Here is a 21168-nt window from a genome sequence, read left to right on the forward strand (position 1 = left end):
GTGACACTAGAGCCAAGTTCTCATCAGTAATAGAATGGATAAATACTTGTGGCATATTCATAATATGAAACAGTAATGAAAATGAGAGAATTACAGCTATACACAACACGATGAATCTCACAGGAAGGGATGAACAAAAGAAGCGAGGCATAGAGAATGCCTGCAGTAGGATTCCATTTATATAAAGTTCAAAAATGGGCAAAACTTAACTCTTTTGGTTAGGAATGCATATGTAGGTAGTAAAACTATCCAGAAGACCAAGGAAAAAGTCAAGCTAATGGTTACCTTTTAAGAGGGAGTTGGAGTTGAAATTGAAAATGGACAGATTGGTGGGAGGGCTTCTGTCATACTGGAAGATTTTATTTCTTGACAAAGTGGTGGATGCTTTTTAAAAAAAATTTTTTTTAATGTATATATGCACTTTTCTATATGTAGGATACATCTCAATTTAAAAAAAAAAAAGAGTAGCCCTTAAATAATAACCTTCAGTTCTTGTTTCTAACAAAAATTACTTCCATATACCTTTCAGTGTTCATTCATTATTGAGTATTGACAGTGCATCATGCTCTGCTATTTATTAAAAATAAATTTAAATCTTTCATTTAAAGTCAAAGAGATCTAGGAATTGAACAAACAAATTTTAAGTGCTGTATCTATTAGTGAATTAGGTGGACAAGGTGATATTAAGAAACTGGTCTACTTAATGTAACTAGGATAACACAGTATTTTAAAAATATATTAAGTGCTTTTTTCCTTTACCTTTTCATATAAATGACCTTTTCTCTAATCAGCCAAGCCATCTATGTACCTTGGTGGTGGGGAGGGCTGGGATTATTATTGCAAGAAATATAAGAAAGAAAGAAAGAAAGGGTTAATATTCAATATTCAAAATAGGATTTGTGAGCAAGACAATAAGCTTGAGAGCCAGTCATGGTCAAGAGAGAAGGACTTTTCTAAATACTTTTAGTTCCCATTTAACTAACAAGGGCCAAGCCTGAATGATTCATTTAGTCTCTCCCATGGAACCCTTCTTGCATCTATGATGGCTAAGTTATGTGCTTGCTGCCCTGTGCTGGAAGGAAGATGGCATGGCATTGATGATGTCAAAGGAAAGTCCTCTTTCCTTTGATGTCTTGCAGGGACTGTGGGGAAAAGAAAGAAGGGAGGGAGAGTAAAGCAAATAAATACATCCAGGGACTCAGACAGGTTGAAAGGGGCAGGAATGTAGATGTGTCCTTGTCTGGCTCCCTACCTGGAAATCCAGGGACTGAGAGCTATGCAGGGTAGCCCTTGAGCCAAGATCATTAAAAAGGCTGAATGTGTGGTTAGAGAGAAAAACCCATATTGCATCCCTAAGTCTGCCTCAGCTTCCTTGTGGTGAGGATACCTAATTGAGAGCAGGTGAGCCCTTCATCAGCCCTCAGAGATAAGGGTGAGGTGGCACCATAGCAGCTGCAGGGTGCATAGGGTGCCAGGGTCTGGTGGAGAAATGACAGAGACTCAGAGTGGTCTGAAGAGCCATCAAGATCTGAGGGGAGATCAAGTCAACAAGGAGGGCATGATGTTCCAGCAGAATGCTCAGAACAAGACCAGACCTGCTATACCTCAGCTAGTGCATGCCCAAGGACATGCCCGTGGATGGGACGTCCATCCCTGCTATGATACCAGGTAACAGAACCCTCTCATCTCTGCCACCATTAGAGGGTATAAATGTTTTGATATAAAAAAAACTTTAAATTATTGCATTGGTTAATGTTTTAAACCAAACTGGATCAATTTTAATTGTTTTCTCTGACTACTCAGTAGATGAATAAAAGTTTGCCTTATTTTCGTAGCAGAGAAGCTAAGACTACCTATAACAAGGCCTAAGAGTTGCTTCCAGGGAACCTCTTTTGTTGCTCAGGTGTGGCTTCTTTCTCTTTAAGCCCAACTCTGACAGGAAAATCATTACCCTCTGTGCTGGCTGAAAGGATGTGTGTCCCCTAGAAAAGCCATGTTTTAATCTAAATCCCATTTCATAAAGGCAGATTTTAAAAGCCATAAACTTGGATATTTAGCAGAAGAGATCTCCAAATTAAATGTCAAAAGTGCAGCCTGGTATCTCCTCACAGCTTATAGTGAAATGCAACAGGAGAGAGATAAGCTGAAAGTTGAACTCTTGGGTACAAAGAAACCAGAAATTGAAATTCTGGAAAATTCTGGGCCTCCAGAGATGGAAACCCCAGAGAATAGTGTCCTGTGTGAAGATTTAACCAAATGTGGAACCAGCCAGCCATTTCAGAGAAAGCCAGGATTGGACAAGGAGTTATCCAGGAAGGATCTGTGGTAACTCCTTATGTCTGATGGGCATGACTTAAGGCTACTGCATAGGAAGGCAACGAGAGTGCTGTGGGACCTGTATAAACAGAGCCGCTGCCACTCTGGACTGGGGAGCTCAGAGAATGGAAACATTTGAGGAAAAATAACTTCAGAGGCAAAATCATGGAGGCTGAAGTCTGAAGTCAAGTAGCCTCGGGCCAGGAGAGCGGACCCACCCAAGCTCATGGAGAGGGTGAGTTTGCCCCGAAGGCAGAGGATGGACCTTCTACCTTGTTGCAGTAGAAGAGTCATGCCGCCTCAGGCACTGGAGAGGGTGAAGGACATTCTTTGGGGTTTGGGGAGAGCCTGACTGCCACCACATGGAGGGGTTGAGTGTATGCCCCGAAAATGGCAGAAAGCCTGGGTGCAGCCCCAATGCTTGGAGAGAGTGGAACCAAGAAAAAGGTGGTCTCCTCAGTGTCCCCCAAGGTTGCATTTGGAGAGAGTCAGGTCTCTGTGTAGGCCCTTGGAAAGGGAGAGACTGCCGCTTTCTAAAGCCCTGAGGATATATGACTCTCAGACTTTGAAATCTGATGGACTTTGTCCTGCAGGTTTTCAAAACTGCTTGGGTCTGGTGACCCCTGTGTCACCTACGGAAATGTGTATATGTATCCTATGAATGTTCCTCCTTTGTATGTTGGCAGCAAATAACTTGTTATGAGTTTTCAAAGGTCCAGAGCAAATGAAGAAAATTTTACCTTAGGACTGTCCATGCCTTTAATTAACTTTGATGAGATTTTGTACTGATTTTAATCTTGTATTAATCTTGTATTTGAAATGTTACTAGGATGGTTTAAGGTTCTCTGATATTGTTATGAAATTAATGTATTTTGTGTATGGGGAAAACGTCTTTTTTAGGGTTCAGAGGGTGGAATGTGCTGGTTTGAAAGGATGTGTGTCCCCTAGAAAAGCCATGTTTTAATCCTAATCCCATTTTGTAAAGGCAGCTGTTTCTTCTAATCCCTATTCAGCATTGTATGTTTGAAAATGTAATTAGATCATCTCCCTGGAGATGTGAAGTAATTGAGAGTGTTTGTTAAACTGGATTAGGTGACCACATGTCTCCTCCCATTTGGGTGGGTCTTGATTAGTTTCTGAAGTCCTATAAAAGAGGAATTTTGGAGAATAAGAGATTCAGAGAGAGCAGAGAATGCTGCAGCACCACAAAGCAGAGAGTCCACGAGCCAGCGACCTTTGGAGATGAAGAAGGAAAACGCGTCCCAGGGAGCTTCATGAAACAGGAAGCCAGGAGAAGCTAGCAGATGATGCCATGTTCACCATGTGTCCTTCCAGATGAGAGAGGGCCCTGACCGTGTTCACCATGTGCCTTTCCAGATGAGAGAGAAACTCTTGACTGTGTTTGCCATGTGCCTTCTCATTGGAGATAGAAACTCTGAACTTCATCGGCCTTCTTGAACCAGGTATCTTTCCCTGGATGCCTATGATTGGACATTTCTATAGACTTGTTTTAATTGGGACATTTTCTCGGCCTTAGAACTGTAAACTAGCAACTTATTAAATTCCCCTTTTTAAAAGCCATTCTGTTTCTGGTATATTGCATTCCAGCAGCTAGCAAACTAGAACACCCTCCCTCCTACACGGGACATGACGCCCAAGGGTGAAAGTCTCCCTGACAACGTGGTGCATGACTCCCTGAGATGAGTCTGACCCTGGCACCGTGGGATAGACAACATCTTCTGGACCAAAGAGGGAAAAGATGTGTAATAAAAGAAGATATCAGAGGCTAAGAGAGATCAAATAGAGTCAAGTGGCTGTCCTGGAGGTCAATGTCATGCAAGCGTTAGTTAAATAGTGCTAAATTGCCATGGTTTGCTAAACCTCAATCAACATTACTCCTGTTGACCCTTAAAAACACCTAGGGTTTGAACTGAGACTCTATAAAAGTTTCATGCATGAGGTTTGCCTTCCTGGAACATATAATTCATGGAGAGTTCCTAAGTCAGATAAATCCTAAAACTCAGAGGGACCAGCCTCTCCAAGATACCAGTTAATTACATCCCCCTATTCTTTAGTGTGGACACCCTTTCTCAACATGACAAGGTCAGAACAGGCATTGCCCAAAGATCCCTATGGCTTGGGAGAAGCATTTAAGGAGAAGGAGGTATGACAGAGAAAATGGGATTTAACAAACGAGTATGGCTACTGCATTACTACATTAATATTCCTTCTAGTCACCAGTACTTTGAAGCATCTGGAAGGAAAACTCTGAGATGGAAGAATGGTAGCCCATGACAAACTCTGGGATCTGTTCTGTAACTTAACTTGTTGATGTGTGCTTTGAAAATTATTGTTTTTTTCTTTGCTCTGTATATATATTTTCACAATAAAAAAAATGTTTGAAAAAAAGAAGTTTGTCTTTCTTTGTATATCCAAATTCTCTGTTAATTGCATAACCCTTTTTCATTAGACTGGGACAACTCACAGACAAAAGGAAAAACAAGCTGTTGATGTGTAATTTTTTTTCTATCAGGAACCAGATTAAAACAAAACATAGTTCTTCACTTAAAAAGCAATGAGCAGATTCAGAGAGAGCAACACTACAAAGCAGACAGTCCACCAGCCAGTGACCTTTGGAGATGAAGAAGGAAGATGCCTCCTGGGGAGCTTCATGAAATAGGAAGCCAGGAGAGAAAGCTAGCAGATGACACTGTGGTTGCCATTTGCCCTTCCAGCTGAGAGAGAAGCCCTGACTGTGTTCCCCATGTGCCTTCTCACTTGAGAGAGAAACCCTGAACTTCATCAGCCTTCTTGAACCAAGGTATCTTTCCCTGGATGCCTTTGATTGGACATTTCTTTAGACTTGCTTTAATTGGGACATTTTCTCAGCCTTAGAACTGTAAATTAGCAACTCATTAAATTCCCCTTTTTAAAAGCCATTCCGTTTCTGGTATATTGCATTCCAGCAGCTAGCAAACTAGAACAGATTTTGGTACTAGAGAGTGGGGTGCCGCTGCTGCAGTTTGCAAATACCAAAGATGTTGGAAAGGCTTTTTAAATGGATAAGGGGAAGATTCTGGAAGAGTTGTGAAAAGCTTGATAGAGAAGGCCTAGACTGCTTTGGAGAGACTGTTGGTAGGAATGTGGACTCTAAAGATACCTCTGATGAGGCCTTAGACAGAAATGAGGCATGTGTTATTGAAAACTGGAAGGAAAGTGAGCCTTGTTTTAAAATGGCAGATAATCTGGCAAAATTGACTAGTGGCTTTGGCTGGAAGGTAGATTTTAAAAGCCATGAACTTGGATATTTAGCAGAAAAGATTTCCAAATTAAGTGTCGAAAGTGAAGCCTGGTTTCTCCTCACAGCTTATAGTGAAATGCGAAAGGAAAGAGAGAAGCTGAGAACTGAACTCTTGAGTAAAAAGAAACCAGAAATTGAGGTCCTGGAAAATTCTGGGCCTACAGAAAGGGAGACTCCAGAGCATAGTGCCCTGTGTGTGGATTTAACCAAATGTGGAACCAGCCAGCCATTTCAGAGAAAGTCAGGATTGGACATGGAGTTATCCAGGAAGGATTTGTGGAAACTCCTTATGTCTGATGGGCATGATCCGAGGCTACTGCATAGAAAGCTAACGAGAGTGCTGTGGGACCTGTATAAACAGAGCCGCTGCCAGTCTGGACTGGGAGATTCAGAGAAGGGACACATTGGAGGAAAAATAACTTCAGAGGCAAAACCATGGAAGCTGAGGTCTGAAGTCAAGAAGCCTCGGGCCAGGAGAGCGGACCCATCCAAACCTGTCGAGAGGGTGAGTTTGCCCCAAAGGCAGAGAATGGACCTTCCACCTGGTTGCAGTGGAAGAGTCATGCCGCCTCAGGTCTTGGACAGGGTGAAGCCCATTCCTTGGGGTTTGGGGAGAGCCTGGCTGCCACCACATGGAGGGGTTGAGCGTGTGTCCTGGAGATGGCAGAAAGCCCGGGTACAGCCTCGATGCTTGGAGAGGGTGGAGCCGAGAAAAAAGGTGGTCTCCCCAATATCCCCCAAGGTTGCATTCAGAGAGAGGCAGGCGCAGGCATTTGGAAAAGGTGGGACTGCCGCTTTCTAAAGCCCTGAGGATAAATGACTCTCAGACTTTGAAATCTAATGGACTTTGCCCTGCAGGTTTTCGAAACTGTATGGGTCCGGTGACCCCTGTGTTCCTTCCTCCCTGTGGAAATGTGTAAATGTATCCTATGAATGTTCCTCCTTTATATGCTGGCAGCAAATTACTTGTTATGAGTTTTCAAAGGTCCAGAGCAAATGGAGAAAATTTTGCCTTAGGACAGATCATGCCTGTAACTGACTTGATGAGATTTTATACTGTCTCTAATTTTGTACTTCATTGTATTGCTACTGATAGGTTTAAGGATTTCTGATATTGTTATGAAATTAATGTATTTTGTATATGGGAAAAGTATGTCTTTTTTAGGGGCCAGAGGGTGGAATGTGCTGGTTTGAAAGGAAGTATGCCCCCTAAGAAAAGCCATGTTTTAATATAAATCTCATTTCTTAAAGGTAGAATAATTCCTATTCAATACTGTATATTTGAAACTGTAATGAGATCATCTCCCTGGTTGATGTGATTTAGTTAAGAATGGTTGTTAAACTGGATTAGGGGATGACATGTCTCCACTCATTTGAGTGGGTCTTGATTAGTTTCTGAAGTCCTATAAAGGAGGAAACATTTTGGAGAATGAGAGATTCAGAGAGATTCAGAGAGAGCAACACTACAAAGCAGACAGTCCACCAGCCAGTGACCTTTGGAGATGAAGAAGGAAAACGCCTCCCGGGGAGCTTCATGAAACCAGAAGCCAGGAGAGGAAGCTAGCAGATGACACCGTATTCACCATGTGCCCTTCCAGCCAAGAGAGAAGCCCTGAACTTCATCGGCCTTCTTGAACCAAGGTGTCTTTCCCTGGATGCCTTTGATTGGACATTTCTATAGACTTGTTGTAATTGGGACATTTTCTCGGCCTTAGAACCGTAAACTAGCAACTCATTAAATTCCCCTTTTTAAAAGCAATGAGCAGGGCGGGCCACAGTGGCTCAGTAGCAGAGTTCTCACCTGACATGCCAGTCACCCGGGTTTGATTCCCAGTGCCTGCCCATGTTAAAAAAAAAAAAATTCCCCATCAGTGGGGTAACCAATCAGGCATTTAAAAAAAAAAAAAAAGCAATGAGCAGGGTGCAAGGATAGTTCAGTGGCAGAATTCTCGCCTGCCATGTGGGAGACCCGAGTTCAATTCCTGGCCCATACACTTCCCAAAACAAGCAAACAAATAAACAAAAATTCAACAAATGGCGCTGCAATAACGGGATGCTCACATGGAAAAAGAATGAAATGTGACCCCACCATACAGTATACCAAAAAAAAAGCAATGAGCTCTAAAATAATTGATTTATAAAACAATCCACTTGAAATGTCATTCATTTCATTCTCTTTATAATTTACTATGTTAGCTTGATAAAGTTGAGTTAAAAAAAGAAAAGAACTATTAAGTTTTATCTCTGGATAAGACTAGGCCATGTTGGATCCCATTCCAAAGGATTACATTGCCACAATACCAAAAGAACCTCATTAGACCCTCATTTTGAGGTCTTCTCATCTAAAGGGCATTTCATGACATAAGTTCTGAAAATAAACTTTAATAATGTACTGGTATGTACTTCATTTTCACAAATTTACCTATAAAATTAAGTTATTAAAATTTTTTCAATTCAGTTTAATTATAAAAACAAATTATTAATAGATGAGTATTGTTTTAGTTAACTTCTGGAATATGTAATTGCTTAAATCTAAGAAATGGGTATGCTGTTTATAATCATATAATAGGCATGAGAACCAAGTCCTCAACTCAATTTCATCCTTCAATTTAAGTCTTAAAGATGTAACCTAGCTTTAAGAATTTAGAGGCAATGTCTTACAAGACCACAGGATGAAGACGTTATTCCTTCAGACTGTACAATGAGAGGCCAGGGGTTTACTCTATTGAATGGAAGGAGAGAATTTCAAGGAATAGTCTACTTTCAAACTTTGGCTGAGAACTGATAAACCTTATGAGTGGTTATGGCAGTGATTTAAGAACAAAGAGCAGTGGTTATTTTTAAACCAGTGAATCAGGGCCTTGTCTTTTCCCATTTCTCTGTATCTCTGTGGGTCTTTCTTTTGTCTGTTTTACCTCCTGATCTCTCTTTCTGTATGGGTCTGTCTTGTTCTGTTTTAGGGTGTGAGACCATGTTCCGGCCTGGGCTCTGCCAGCTGCTTGGCCAAGTCATATAAGCCGAGTCCCTTTTACCCCTTTTCTGTAAAAAAAATGAGGATAATATCCCTACCCTGCCTACTTTAGAAGATTTGTATCTGAATCAAATGATATTATATGTAAGAAAGAATCATGTTAACACTAAATAGCTTTATATACATGAGTTATGACCACAGATAAACGTTCTTTTTTGCCAGCTGTCTCTTTGATGATCTGCCCCTGTATATCTCAGACTTTCCAACCCTTCTGCTTTCTTTCTGCCTCTTTACAGATCTCTCAAGTTTCCATGAAGCTTAAGAACTTCAAAGCTATAATTTTTAAAAATGAATTTATTAATTTAAAGTTCCCTAGTTTTTTTACTCTAAAGAGTAAATTGCTGATATATTTCATTTTTCATTTTACAAAGGAACTAAATTTGCTTTGTACTCCCATGACAGGAATGTGTACCCTGTGGCAGTAAACAGCACCGTTGAAGGCGATTGGGCCCCTTTAGATTTATTTAAACAGAGCCAAATCAGTGGAGGGATTTTGTATCTTTGGTAAGGCCTAAATAGAGGAGTGACATCATCAGTCGATAAATAGGCTTAATTTGGAGGCCATTCTCTCCTTTCTCTAGCAGGGATAAAGCATAAAAGCAGAACCTCTAGGAACAATCCACACATAAACTAATGGATGAAATTTGCTTGAGTAGAGAGGCTATTTACCTGGGGCTTTAAAAGTAGTGAAGTGGTTCCTGGCCCATGCACTCCAAAAAAAAAAAAAACGTAGTGAAGTGGATTCAAAACAAAGCAAAATAGATTTTTCTCAAGTATTTTTTTTAAAAGAAAAGATTATCCATTTATAAAGTAATTATATAATTTTCTCACTCTTTAATTCACTGTTAAGCTTAATAAACACGAGTTTTCTGGTCATAGTTGCTGTGCTGGTTTGAAAGGAAGTATGCCCCCTAGAAAAGCCATGTTTTAATCAAAATATCATTTCATAAAGGTAGAATAATCTCTATTCAATACTGTATGTTTGAAACTGTGATTGGATCATCTCCCTGGATGATGTGATTTAGTCAAGAGTGGTTGTTAAACTGGATTAAGGGATGACATGTCTCTACCCATTTGGGTGGGTCTTGATTGGTTTATTGGAGAGGAAATATTTTGGAGAATGAGAGATTCACAGAGAGCAGAGCAGAATGACATAGCCACAAGAAGCAGAGTCCCCCAGCCAGCAACCTTTGGCAATGAAGGAGGAAAATGCTCCCGGGGACCTTCATGAAACCAGAAGCCATGAGAGAAAGCTAGCAGATGACGCCGTATTCGCCATGTGCCCATACAGCCGAGAGAAAAGCCCTGACTGTTCGCCATGTGCCTTCTCACTTGAGAGAGAAATCCTGAACTTCATCGGCCTTCTTGAACCAAGGTATCTTTCCCTGGATGCCTTTGATTGGACATTTCTATAGACTTGTTTTAATTGGGAAATTTTCTCGGCCTTAGAACTGTAAACCAGCAACTCATTAAATTCCCTTTTAAAAGCCGTTTCGTTTCTGGTATATTGTATTCGGCAGTTAGCAAACTAGAACAGTTGCTTTTATTTATTTTTTGGGAAGGGGAATATTTTTATAATTATATCTTTATTAACAGATATACAACCTGAAATTAATCATTTTATCCACCTTTTTTTTTGCAGGGGCAAGCACTGGGAAATGAACCCAGGTCTCCAGCAGGGCAGGCAAGAACTCTGCCTGCTGAACCACTGCGGCCCATTTTAGCCACTTTTTTTTTTTTTTTTTTTTAAAGAGAGAGGGAGGAAGGGAAGGAAAGACAGAGAGAAGGAAGGAAGGATGGAAGGAAGGAAGGGAAACATCTTTAAACATTTTCTTGTTTTATTGTATTTTGTTTGTTTGTTTGTTTTTTACATGGGCTGGGGCCGGGAATCGAACCGAGGTCCTCCGGCATGGCAGGCAAGCACTTTGCCCGCTGAGCCACCGCGGCCCGCCCATTTTAGCCACTTTTGAGTATAAGCTCTGGGTTTTAATTCTGTATCTCATGGATATAGGGCCCAATGAGACAAATGCAGAGTAAGGTCCTCTGGCCCTCAAATGTAGTGACATTCCACAGGGGGGCCAAAGAAGGACAGACGCCGTGCCTTAGCTGTTCTGAGTATGAGACATGCTTTCTTTCTCTTTCACAGACACTCATCTTTGCTTCTGGAACATTCCTCCTTCTCGCTTGATTGATTGTTGAATTTCTTATTCCATGTTGCCAGACAAACTAAGTGCTTCACTGAATACACTGAGCCTCACAGAACCCAATAGGTCATGTAGGCTTAACAGAAGACAGCAAGGCCTCCTGGAGACTCATACCCATAACAGTCTAAGGGTAGAGCAAGAGATTACAAATGGAGGCACCAGGGTGTTCAGAGGGTCAGGTGAGGACCTGTTCCAGGTGGGGATTAACCTAGAGATCAGTTTTCTACTGAACAGAGGCCTAAGTTTTTTCTGAGACCACCTCCAAACAGAAAGAGTTTGGGTGATCTGATAATGGCCATGGGGTGGAGAAAAGCGCAGTGAATTCTCACTAGGGATTAAGGAGGCCAAGAAAGCTTCCAAGACCATCCTTTCCCTATCTGCAATGTCTTATTTTAAGCCCCAGCTTGAAAGCTATATTCTCTGTGCTACCTACATCCACTTCCCCAGGCAGTTAGTTATTCTTTCTTTTCACACAGCATTCTGTTTATTCTTCTGTAATAGCAAATGGCATGTGGCGTATAGTTTGTCTGTTTAAACACGTCTACACGAAAACACTAAAATCCTTGATGGCAGAAACTTGTTCAGAGCATCTTTGTTTCCTCAGGTCCTAGCACCATGTGGGCACCTGACCAGGCATTTAATAAATGCTTTATGATTAATAAATGAATTATGAATGTCATATTATGAATAATTCATTCATAATAAATTAATGAATTATGTCACTTCTATGTATTCATTTGAATTTAGAAGGAATCTAGCTATTACTTTTCCCTTTCATTTTGGTGATTAATTCAATAGGATGGCTTAAAAAAAACTTTTTTATTGCATTAAAATATAAATTTAAAAAGGCACAGAAAACTAATGTATACAGAATTATTTTAAGGCTAACACCCTTTTAAACTAACCCTTAGGTGAAGAAATAAAATTCTGCCTGCCTCGCCAGAAGTCCTTCAAGCCCTTCCCTTTGTTTAGAAGTTTCTCCTGACTTCGTCACTTCCTCAATGTGTCTTTATAGTTTTTTTATCCAAGTTTGCATTCCTAGTCACTGTAGTTTAATTTTGCCCATTAAAAAAAAAACTTCTTATGCCTTATAAGTCTCTTTTAATCTGCAGGTCTACCTCCATCCCTTTCTTTTCCTTACACTGTACCGTTTAATGAACTGGGCTATTTAACTTCTATAGTTTCCCACAGCCTAGAGTTTACTGAATGCACGCACCTGATACAGTGCAACATGTTTCTCTGTCCTCTGTCACTTCTACTACACTTGTTTTGAAAATGTGAATTTGTTCCAACTTGACTGATATATTAGAGAAGGACTTGGGCTTAGTGAATGTCACCTTTGCTTATGTGAGATTTCCTCTGCGTGAAAAACTTGGTGAATTCAGACAACTGCACCCAGCTGAATAGAGCTGCAAAGGAACACATACATCTCAAACATCTATCAGTTAATTCAGTTTATCATGTCTGATGAGCCATACCTAGCCACATCTGGAGTTATAATTTTTATCTGATTTCATAGAATCCTCTCTTTCCACAACTTCAAAATTACTTGCAAGCAGCAACTCTTCCCATGCCCACTACCACAAGCCAACTACAGGTCTGTTTTGAGGTAAAATACAATTTTTGTTATAGAATTTGTATTTCTTAATCATTTAACATATGTAAAACCCTGTTACTGTTTTTTAATAGGTTACTATCTTGTTTTTTTCATCTGTCACTGAGAAAGTTATTGTACTTCTAATCTCATTTTTGCCAAAAGCAATTTTTATTGCATGATTTTTCACAGTGCAGAGATTTTTAGGAACAAATATGTCACATTATAGCAGAAGTGACTGTTTTGGCAGCTGTGCCCAGAGGTTTAATCAAGCTCATGTTCTATCCATTTGGTAGTTGTGTTCTTGCAACAGAAGACTGATAATGTCTAGTTGTCTTTGTTTTGTAAAGTTAGTAGCTTTAATGCTCAATAATGCCTAGATCTATTACTTTATTGGCAGCAGCAAAATGGTGATAGTCTATCATTTCCTTTTCATTCACTAATTGGAATACTTTCATAAGAGATATTTCCCCTTATTTACTATCTGCTGCAATTCATATAGGAAAGGCAAGATAAATGCTTAATTCTTTTCCTACATTTATCAGTTTTCAAGTTAATGAGCTGGTTTCCTATCATCCTCCAAGGATAACCAATTCATTTTTTTAAATAGCAACGTGAACTTGTGAATTTAAAATATTTGTTGGATTTCAATCAGTTGCAATTCGCAATTACTAGTCTTTTTGAAGCGCAAATAACCCCATCTTTGGCCGGTGAGAGGCTCTCTGCAAATTGGCTCTTGAGGTCTTTTGACTGCTACTACTAAATAGTGCTCTTGCTATCTGATAGGAATGAGGTTCTAAGTCCATCTGGTACATTTCCTGCCCCAGACCTCGAATCTGCTATTTCTCCCAGAAGCCCTAGTTTCTTTAAATGGGAAATGCCATTTCAAGACAGGAATCTAAATGCTAGGAGTGCTCACTGCTTTTTGGTCATTATTACTGCCCTCTTCAGTAGATAGAATCATCTAGACAGATAGGATACTTCTTGAGTTTAAAGGGGTATTCTGATCCAAAATCAGGACAACAGAATATTCTATTAGCCTTTTCTATATTTCATCTGTACATCGTTTCTTCCACACTGAGAATCTTAATTCTCAAGGACACAGGAGATGATGAAATTAGAATATCCTCTCATTATTCACTTGGTTTATCCCATGTCATTTTGGTATCTGAAACTCATTCTATAATATATTCCTCAGGAAGGGTTTGTGGTAAATCTATTCTCTGAATTCCTACAGGCTGATAACTCCTTTGCCCTTTATAATTCAAAGTTGATTTGGCTGGATGTAAAATCCATGGTTCATACTTCCTTTCTTTCAGTATCTTAAATATGTTACTTCATTTTCTTCTGGCATAAAGTGTTCCAATCAGAGAATATGATGATAATCTAATTTTCTTTCCATTGTAAGTCACTTGTTCTTTTGCCCAAAGAATTTTTTCCTTTCCATCAAAGTCTAATTACAATACCGAAATATATCTTGATGTTGTTGATTGTTTTGCTTCAATATTCTCAGGTATGTGGTGTAGTCTTTCAATATGTTCTTTCAGATCTTTTTACATATATTTTCATCTGAGGTATAAACACAATAAAATGCATATATCTGGGTACACAAGTAGTTTAGCAGTTGGAATGCCTACCTTCCATGCAGGAGACCTGGGTTTGATTCCTAGACCATGCACCGCCCCCCCCCCCCCCCCCGCAAAAAAAAGCATATATCTTAGATGTTCAGTTTGATGCATTTTGACAATCATGTATAGCTGTGGAACTACCAGCCAAAACAAGCAATAGAACATCAAATCCTTTTATAAATTTCTGGAAAGTTTTCTTCAATTATAGTTCTATTTGTTTCGTTCTCTTGAGTACGTTTAATTCCTTAGATGTACCTATTATCCATATGTTAGATCTTCTCTATCTTTAGTATTTGTCACTTTCTCATAAATCCTTTTTATCTTTCTTCATTTCTTTTTTGATTTTTAACATTTTCTTCCTTCTCATCTTGCAATTCCTTTAAGACATATCTGTTGTACATATTGTTCGTGAATTCCTTCAGTTTATTCATTTCTTAAATTTATTGCTAATCCTTTCCTGAGTCTTATCATTTCATGTCCAAGTTTTTTGAATTTTGATTTATTAATTCTTTCATGTTATGTACCATTTTCTTAATGTCTTTTAGCTTGTCTTGTAATAGAATTTTAATCTGTTCTGTGAGCATGTCTTTCTGATGTGCTTTCATTATCTGCAGTGATGTTACTCTGCTCCTTATTTTCTTTTTTGATCATTATCATGCATGAGATCTAACCATGAAACTTCTTGTTGTTCATTTCCATGCAAAATTAGCTTTCCTGAGTATTTGGGAGATGTGAATTTAGATGGAGGGTTGCTTCTCTAACTTCACAAAGCACCTTCTTATGCTGTTTCCATGTAGTGCTGTTTGGTTCCCACTGCCTCTTTATGTAGATTTTCGCTTTCATCATTTTTTCCCCTACACTGTGTCATTTTTATTCCACTCCCAGCAGTTTCTCTTCAGTGTGGGGACTGTCCTGGAACAGGTCAGTTTTGAGAGTTCACAAGGGTTAGACTATTCTAGCTCCTTAAAACTTACTGGAGGCTCTTGGCATGCATTTCTTTGCACTCACACACTACTATTTTTGGATTCTCTTATTCTTAGGTCCATCAGATGCCCTGCTTTCTCCTACACAGATGCTGATATCATGCAAATTTCATGGCTGTTGATAGTTTGTCCTTTTGCCTGTTTGCATTTTGGAATTCATGTAGATATCTTGTCACCTAATTTTGTTGTTGTAAGAGTCATCCATGGGTTTAAATTTCTCTATCTAATTATCTTGTCTGTTTTTTATGTTGATATTTGGAAATACCAAGAACTACCCTATCATCACTACCATCTTCCCAAAATCCCCTTACAGCAGTCTTAATAGGATAATTACCATGGTACCAATTCTATATATGAGCATGGCAAATTACAAACCTTGAAATATAAATTCCCTAGACCTTACAATCCTAATTCTATCAATTTTTCCTGAAGAAATAATTATAATTAGGCAAGTGAAAAAATGTGTTCATGAGGATGTTCTGGACTACAGTGCCTTCCCTCCACTGTTTTTTGTTTTTTGTGGGTTTTTTTGGCATGGGTAGGCTCTGGGAATTGAACCTGGATCCCTGGCATGGCAGGTGAGAATTCTGCCACTGAGCCACCATTGCAAACCCTCCCCACTTTTTTGTAAATACCATAAAACACCTAACAAACACAAACAATCCTATTTTGATCATTCCATTCTACATATATAACCACTAATTCACAATATCATCACATAGTTGCATATTCATCATCATGATAATTTCTTGGAACATTTGCATCTATTCAGAAAAAGAAATAAAATGAAAACAGAAAAAAAAATTATAAATACCATACCCCTTACCCCTCCCTTTCATTGATCACTAGCATTTCAAACTAAATTTATTTTAATATTTTCCCCCTATTATTTATTTTTATTCCATATGTTCTACTCGTCTGTTGACAAGGTAGATAAAAGGAGCATCAGACACAAGGTTTTCACAATCACAGTCACATTGTGAAAGCTGTATCATTATACAATCATCTTCAAGAAACATGGCTACTGGAACACAGCCCTACATTTTCAGGCAGTTACTTCCAGCCTCTCCATTACATCTTGAATAACAAGGTGATATCTACTTAATACGTAAGAATAACCTCCGAGATAACCTCTCGACTCTGTTTGGAATCTCTCAGCCATTGACACTTTGTCTCATTTCACTCTTCCCCCTTTTCGTCGAGAAGGTTTTCTCAATCCCTTGATGCTGAGTCTTAGCTCATTCTAAGGGTTTTCTCAATCCCTTGATGCTAAGTTTCAGCTCATTCTAGAATTTCTGTCCCACGTTGCCAGGAAGGTCCACACCCCTGGGAGTCATGTCACACATAGACAGGGGGAGACACCCTCCCCATTTTTAACTCTCACTTTTAGTACGTGCATTATTCTAGACACTACCTTATTGGGGTTGTGAAACCATCCAGTTCTGATATTTGAATAATCAACTAACATATGATGGACAAGATATAAAGACACATACCTTCAAATGTTGGTCCAAAAATTGACTCTCCACCATCTCCTTTTCCAGCTTCTATATCTGAGAAATAGCAGTGAATAAAAATTAGAATTCAGAAACTTAAAAAAAGTTATGGATTATAAGTAATGGCAGGGAAAAATAGATGCTTTATATTATGATCCCACCTATACTAATGACTGGAATAAGTTGCCTAGTTGTTCACTACCTATACCATGAAAATATGATCATAATGGTTTCACTTGTTTTAAGCCCCCTTATATCAATGATCCCATTTTTTTTCTCATAATACTTCTACGAGGTAGGTTAAATTATAATACAAAGCCTTTGAAACAATGAAGCCCTAAATTATAATTGTGGTCAAGATTTAAAGAAAAGGTATTCATATAAATTCTGCTTACTTCACAATTTATTCCATAGCCTGTCTTGCATTTTGGAAAAATGAAAAGATTAAACTGAGAGAATGAAATAGGAACAGTAAGTTATTTTTTAGAACATGAATACAAATAAGTGCTCTAAAAAGAATTATGGTTCAAATTTTCATTCTCTGGAACCCTACAGCGATAGCTCATTTATTTACTTACTATTTTGAAAGTGAAGCTCCTTTAAAATATAATGTCAGTGTTTGTGTTTATTCTAAAGGAATCTGATGCATCAGCAAGCATGTGGAAAGAATTAATTCAGGGCAGGACATGGAGCATTTAAATTACATTATTCATAAGGTTGGTTCAGAATTAAACTGGTTCAGAAGTTAATTGCTAAACCTTAAATCTCCAACCCTACTCTTCCTTACACCCCCGTTCCCTGCCCCAACCCCAATCACCCCACAGCCTTTAGCAGCTTTTGGAGGATGCTCTAACGGTTGAAGGCAAAACGCGGGGTCAGGAAAGTTGAGTTTGTTTTGCTCGGGCAAATCCACCCAGGTAGTCCCCTTCCCACTCCCTTGCCCTAATCTCCCTCCTTTAACACCCACCCGTGTTATTTGTCTCTCATTTTCCAGGTCAATATTTCCTACTGACACCATTTCAATCAGTATTTAAGGTCATTTCTTTTGTGACCATAACCCACCCCCTTGAATTCGGCATTGTATATCTGATATTATTTCTATTCCTCTGCTGACAAATTCAGGAATGCAGAATAGCAGGTAAAAGCAGACTTAAGAATCTTATGACTCAACTTAAATCTCGACATTAGTTACTTTTCCAAGGCTGCTTCCTCATCTGTATAGACAGAGATAATAATAATTGCCTCACAGGCAGCTCTGAGATTAAATGAAATTATGTAGGAAGAGCACTTATTGCAGTGCCTGGCACAGCATCGCACTCACTCATTCATGATCATTTACTATCAGGCAGCCTCGTGCTTATGGAATGCATCTTCTCTTCTCATCATCTTCACTCAATTCAAAACTTCATTATGCTCAATATGATGATGACAATAATAAACTGTATAAAGTTATATATCAAGGCAGTCTTCTGAAGGTAGTAGACCTTGCAGCAACCACAGAGGGAGAACCCAACCAAAGTGCCTTAACGACTTTATATCTTTTTTAATTCTGTACTTTAAAAATGAATGGAATATACATGTTTCCTGATTAACTATCTGTTCATTCCTTCATTCATTCAGCAAATATTGATTAGGCACCCATTATATGTCAGGCATGGTATCAGAACCTGGGGATTCAACAGTGAATGAAATAGATAAAAATCCCTGCCCTCAGGGAGCTCATATTCTAGTGAACACAGACAAAACATAAACAAATTAACAACTAAAATACATAATAGTATGTCTGATAATGAAAAATGTATGAAGAAAAATAAAACAGGGTAAGGGGGAGAGGAAAGCATGAGAAGGGGGAGAGCTGGGGAGAAGTTGGTGGCAGTTTTAAATAGGGTGGTTAAATAAACTCTTGCAGAAAAGATAAACTCTGGGCAAAGATCAGAAATAGATAAGGGCATAAAGTAAGGGGATATGTGACACAATAGCTGGAGGGGTGGGGGAGGGAGGTTTAGGAGAGGTGTGAGTGTGGCCCAGGTAGCCAAGAAGACGTGACTAGACCTCAAGGCAGATATATCTGGATGTGCTCAAGGAACGGCAAGGAGGTGAGTGTACCTGGAGCACAGTGTGTGAGAGGGAGATGTCAGGAGGCAAGATGGGGTGGGGAGGCATTGCAGACTGTGTAGGGCCTGTTGGCCCCACAAAGCAACCAAAGGTGCTAGAAGACCACAGTTAGCTCCTGTATTCTAAGATTCTATACAGCCCTGTGGGATTCTGACATCTGAGGGGAGAAGAACATTTAGAAAGCTGGGAATTTTCATGCCATGTCATTGAATCGTCACCACACCCTGTGATAGTATTATATTTATCTCCATTTTATGATGAAGAGACTGATGCAGAGATGCTAACTGGCTTGTTCAAGGTGGTACAACTCATATGTATCAGAGTTTGCATTTGAATCTAGTAATCAGATTTTTTCCGAACTGTCCTTAAGACTGCTACCTCACTATTTGAAACATGATCCAAGATCTGTATGCTTTATTATTTGGAAATTTTACTACAATAAAGTAAGTAAATAAATAAATGGCCCACTTTTCCCAAGTCTTGCTATAGGAGTATCTAACAAAAAACAAAACCACGCAGAATATCAGAGCTTAGCGCACCAGTCAACGATGAACTAAGTAGCAGGCCCCTATGAAGACTGAAACTGTAAACAATGTAAATGCTCACCAGTGGGGAATTAAATAAACTGATACAACAATATGATGGGAAAATTAGGTATGCATTAAACAATTTGTATATATATGTTTATTGACATGGGAAGATAAATACCATATATTAAGTGGGAAAACAATGAGGTTAGATGGTAGTATTTTTTTAATATGATCTCAGTTTGAAGAAACCGAGGAAAAAATAACTGTTTTACATGCAAATGCTCAGAAAAATCTAGACTTTCCACCTTCTCAGTCTCAGAATGTTCCAGGCTATATAGTAATAAACATTATTCATTTAAGCCTTTGCATGTTTCATCAAGTTCAAGTACATCTTCTTCAACACTGAGCCAATTATTTTTAAATTGCTGCCTGATTGCTCCCCATGGACTATTTCCCAAAGGCCACCTAAATTTAATTTTTGTTGTTCATAAGGTACCTAAGTCTGTGTAAAGTCAAAGGATTGATCTGAAAAGAAAGCAAAAATGGAAAGAAACTAAATTCTTTAAATCTTATTTTTCACTTGACAACAATGGTGACTGGCCATAAACTCTTTGTTGAGAAATAAATTGTTTTCTATTTATTCTATTTTTCAAATTCCCATCCTTGGTATGTTTTTTTTTTTAAAAAGCAGTGTTTTTTCTAGGCACTCTTAAGAGAGCATTTAAGATTACATTTCTGTTTTGTTTTTGTGTGCTATGCAGTAGGGATCGCATTTCATGGTTTTCTAGATGAATATCCCATTATAGCAGCACCATTTGTTGAATATTTGTTTGTTTATTTTGGAGTGCATGGGCCAGAATCGAACCCAGGTCTTCAGCAGATAAAATTATGGGTTTTTTGTGTTTTTTTTTTTTAAAACAAAAAGCTGTTTATTTGAAAGTATCAAGAGAATTGATACTCTGATAGTCTGACCATAAATAAAAGAGGGAACATTCATATTAGTACAAGTAGAAATGAAAAAGTTGACATTATGCTTTATGGAAATAAAAAGGATTACATGGAATTCTAAGAACATAATTATTGCAAAAAATTGAATAACAGCTGAAATGGACAAATTCCCATGAAGAGAGAAGCTACTGAAACTGATTGAAGAAGAAATGGTCTGAGTAAATATATAACAAATGAAAAGATTTACTCAGTTATCAATTAAATATCCACAAAAAATAGCCCAGGGCGGGCCACGGTGGCTCAGTGGCAGAGTTCTTGCCTGCCATGCTGGAGATCCAGGTTCAATTCCCAGTGCCTGCCCATGTAGAAAAAAAAAATAGCCCAGGGCCAAATGACCTCACCAATTAATTCTACATAGTTTTTTTTTTTTTAACTTTTATTAATAAAACCAATCAACATACAACATTAACATTCTTAACGTATGAACATTCCATACTTGGCGTGTAATCAATGGGTCACAATATCATCACATAGTTGTATACTGATCACCATGATCATTTCTCAGAACATTTATATAACTCCAGAAAAAGAAATAAAGAGAAAAAAAAGAAAAAACTCATATATACCATATCCCTTACCCCTCCCTCTCATTGACCACTAGTATTTCCCTCTACCCAAATTATTTTAACATTTGTTTCCCCTATTATTTATTTTTAATCCATATTTTTTACTTCTCTGCCCATACCATAGATAAAAGGAGCATCAGGACAAGGTTTTCACAATCACACAGTCACTTTGCAGAAGTTATATCATTATACAATCATCTTCAAGAAACATGGCTACTGGAACACAGCTCTACAGTTTCAGGTACTTCCCTCTAGACTATCTAATGCATCTTAAACTAAAAAGGGGTTATCTGTATAATGCATAAGAATAACCTCCAGGATAATCTCTTGACCCTATTTGAAATCTCTCAGCCACTGAGACTTTATTTTGTCTCATTTCTCTCTTCCCCCTTCAGT

The 21168-nt window shown here is 38.7% G+C and overlaps 1 protein-coding gene across 14 annotated transcripts in view; it reads right to left on the minus strand.

Annotated features, from left to right (window-relative positions):
* PPIL6 (peptidylprolyl isomerase like 6) overlaps nt 1–21168 on the minus strand; it is a 41285-nt gene that overhangs the window by 11648 nt on the left and 8469 nt on the right. For 12 of the 14 annotated variants that reach the window (XR_013176338.1, XR_013176337.1, XR_013176336.1 and 9 more), the window contains one exon: nt 16554–16610. Coding sequence is in view for 9 of the 14 variants with exons in the window: in XM_077162621.1 (XP_077018736.1) it covers nt 16554–16610 (57 nt within the window). In the remaining 5 variants the exon portion in view is untranslated. Of the gene's footprint in view, nt 1–853; nt 7455–10603; nt 12262–16553; nt 16611–21168 lie in introns of those variants that run through there. The other 2 variants (XM_077162627.1, XM_077162628.1) reach the window with 2 other exon arrangements.

Source organism: Tamandua tetradactyla, chromosome 5 (assembly GCF_023851605.1).
Source record: "Tamandua tetradactyla isolate mTamTet1 chromosome 5, mTamTet1.pri, whole genome shotgun sequence".
Lineage (NCBI taxonomy): Eukaryota > Metazoa > Chordata > Mammalia > Pilosa > Myrmecophagidae > Tamandua > Tamandua tetradactyla.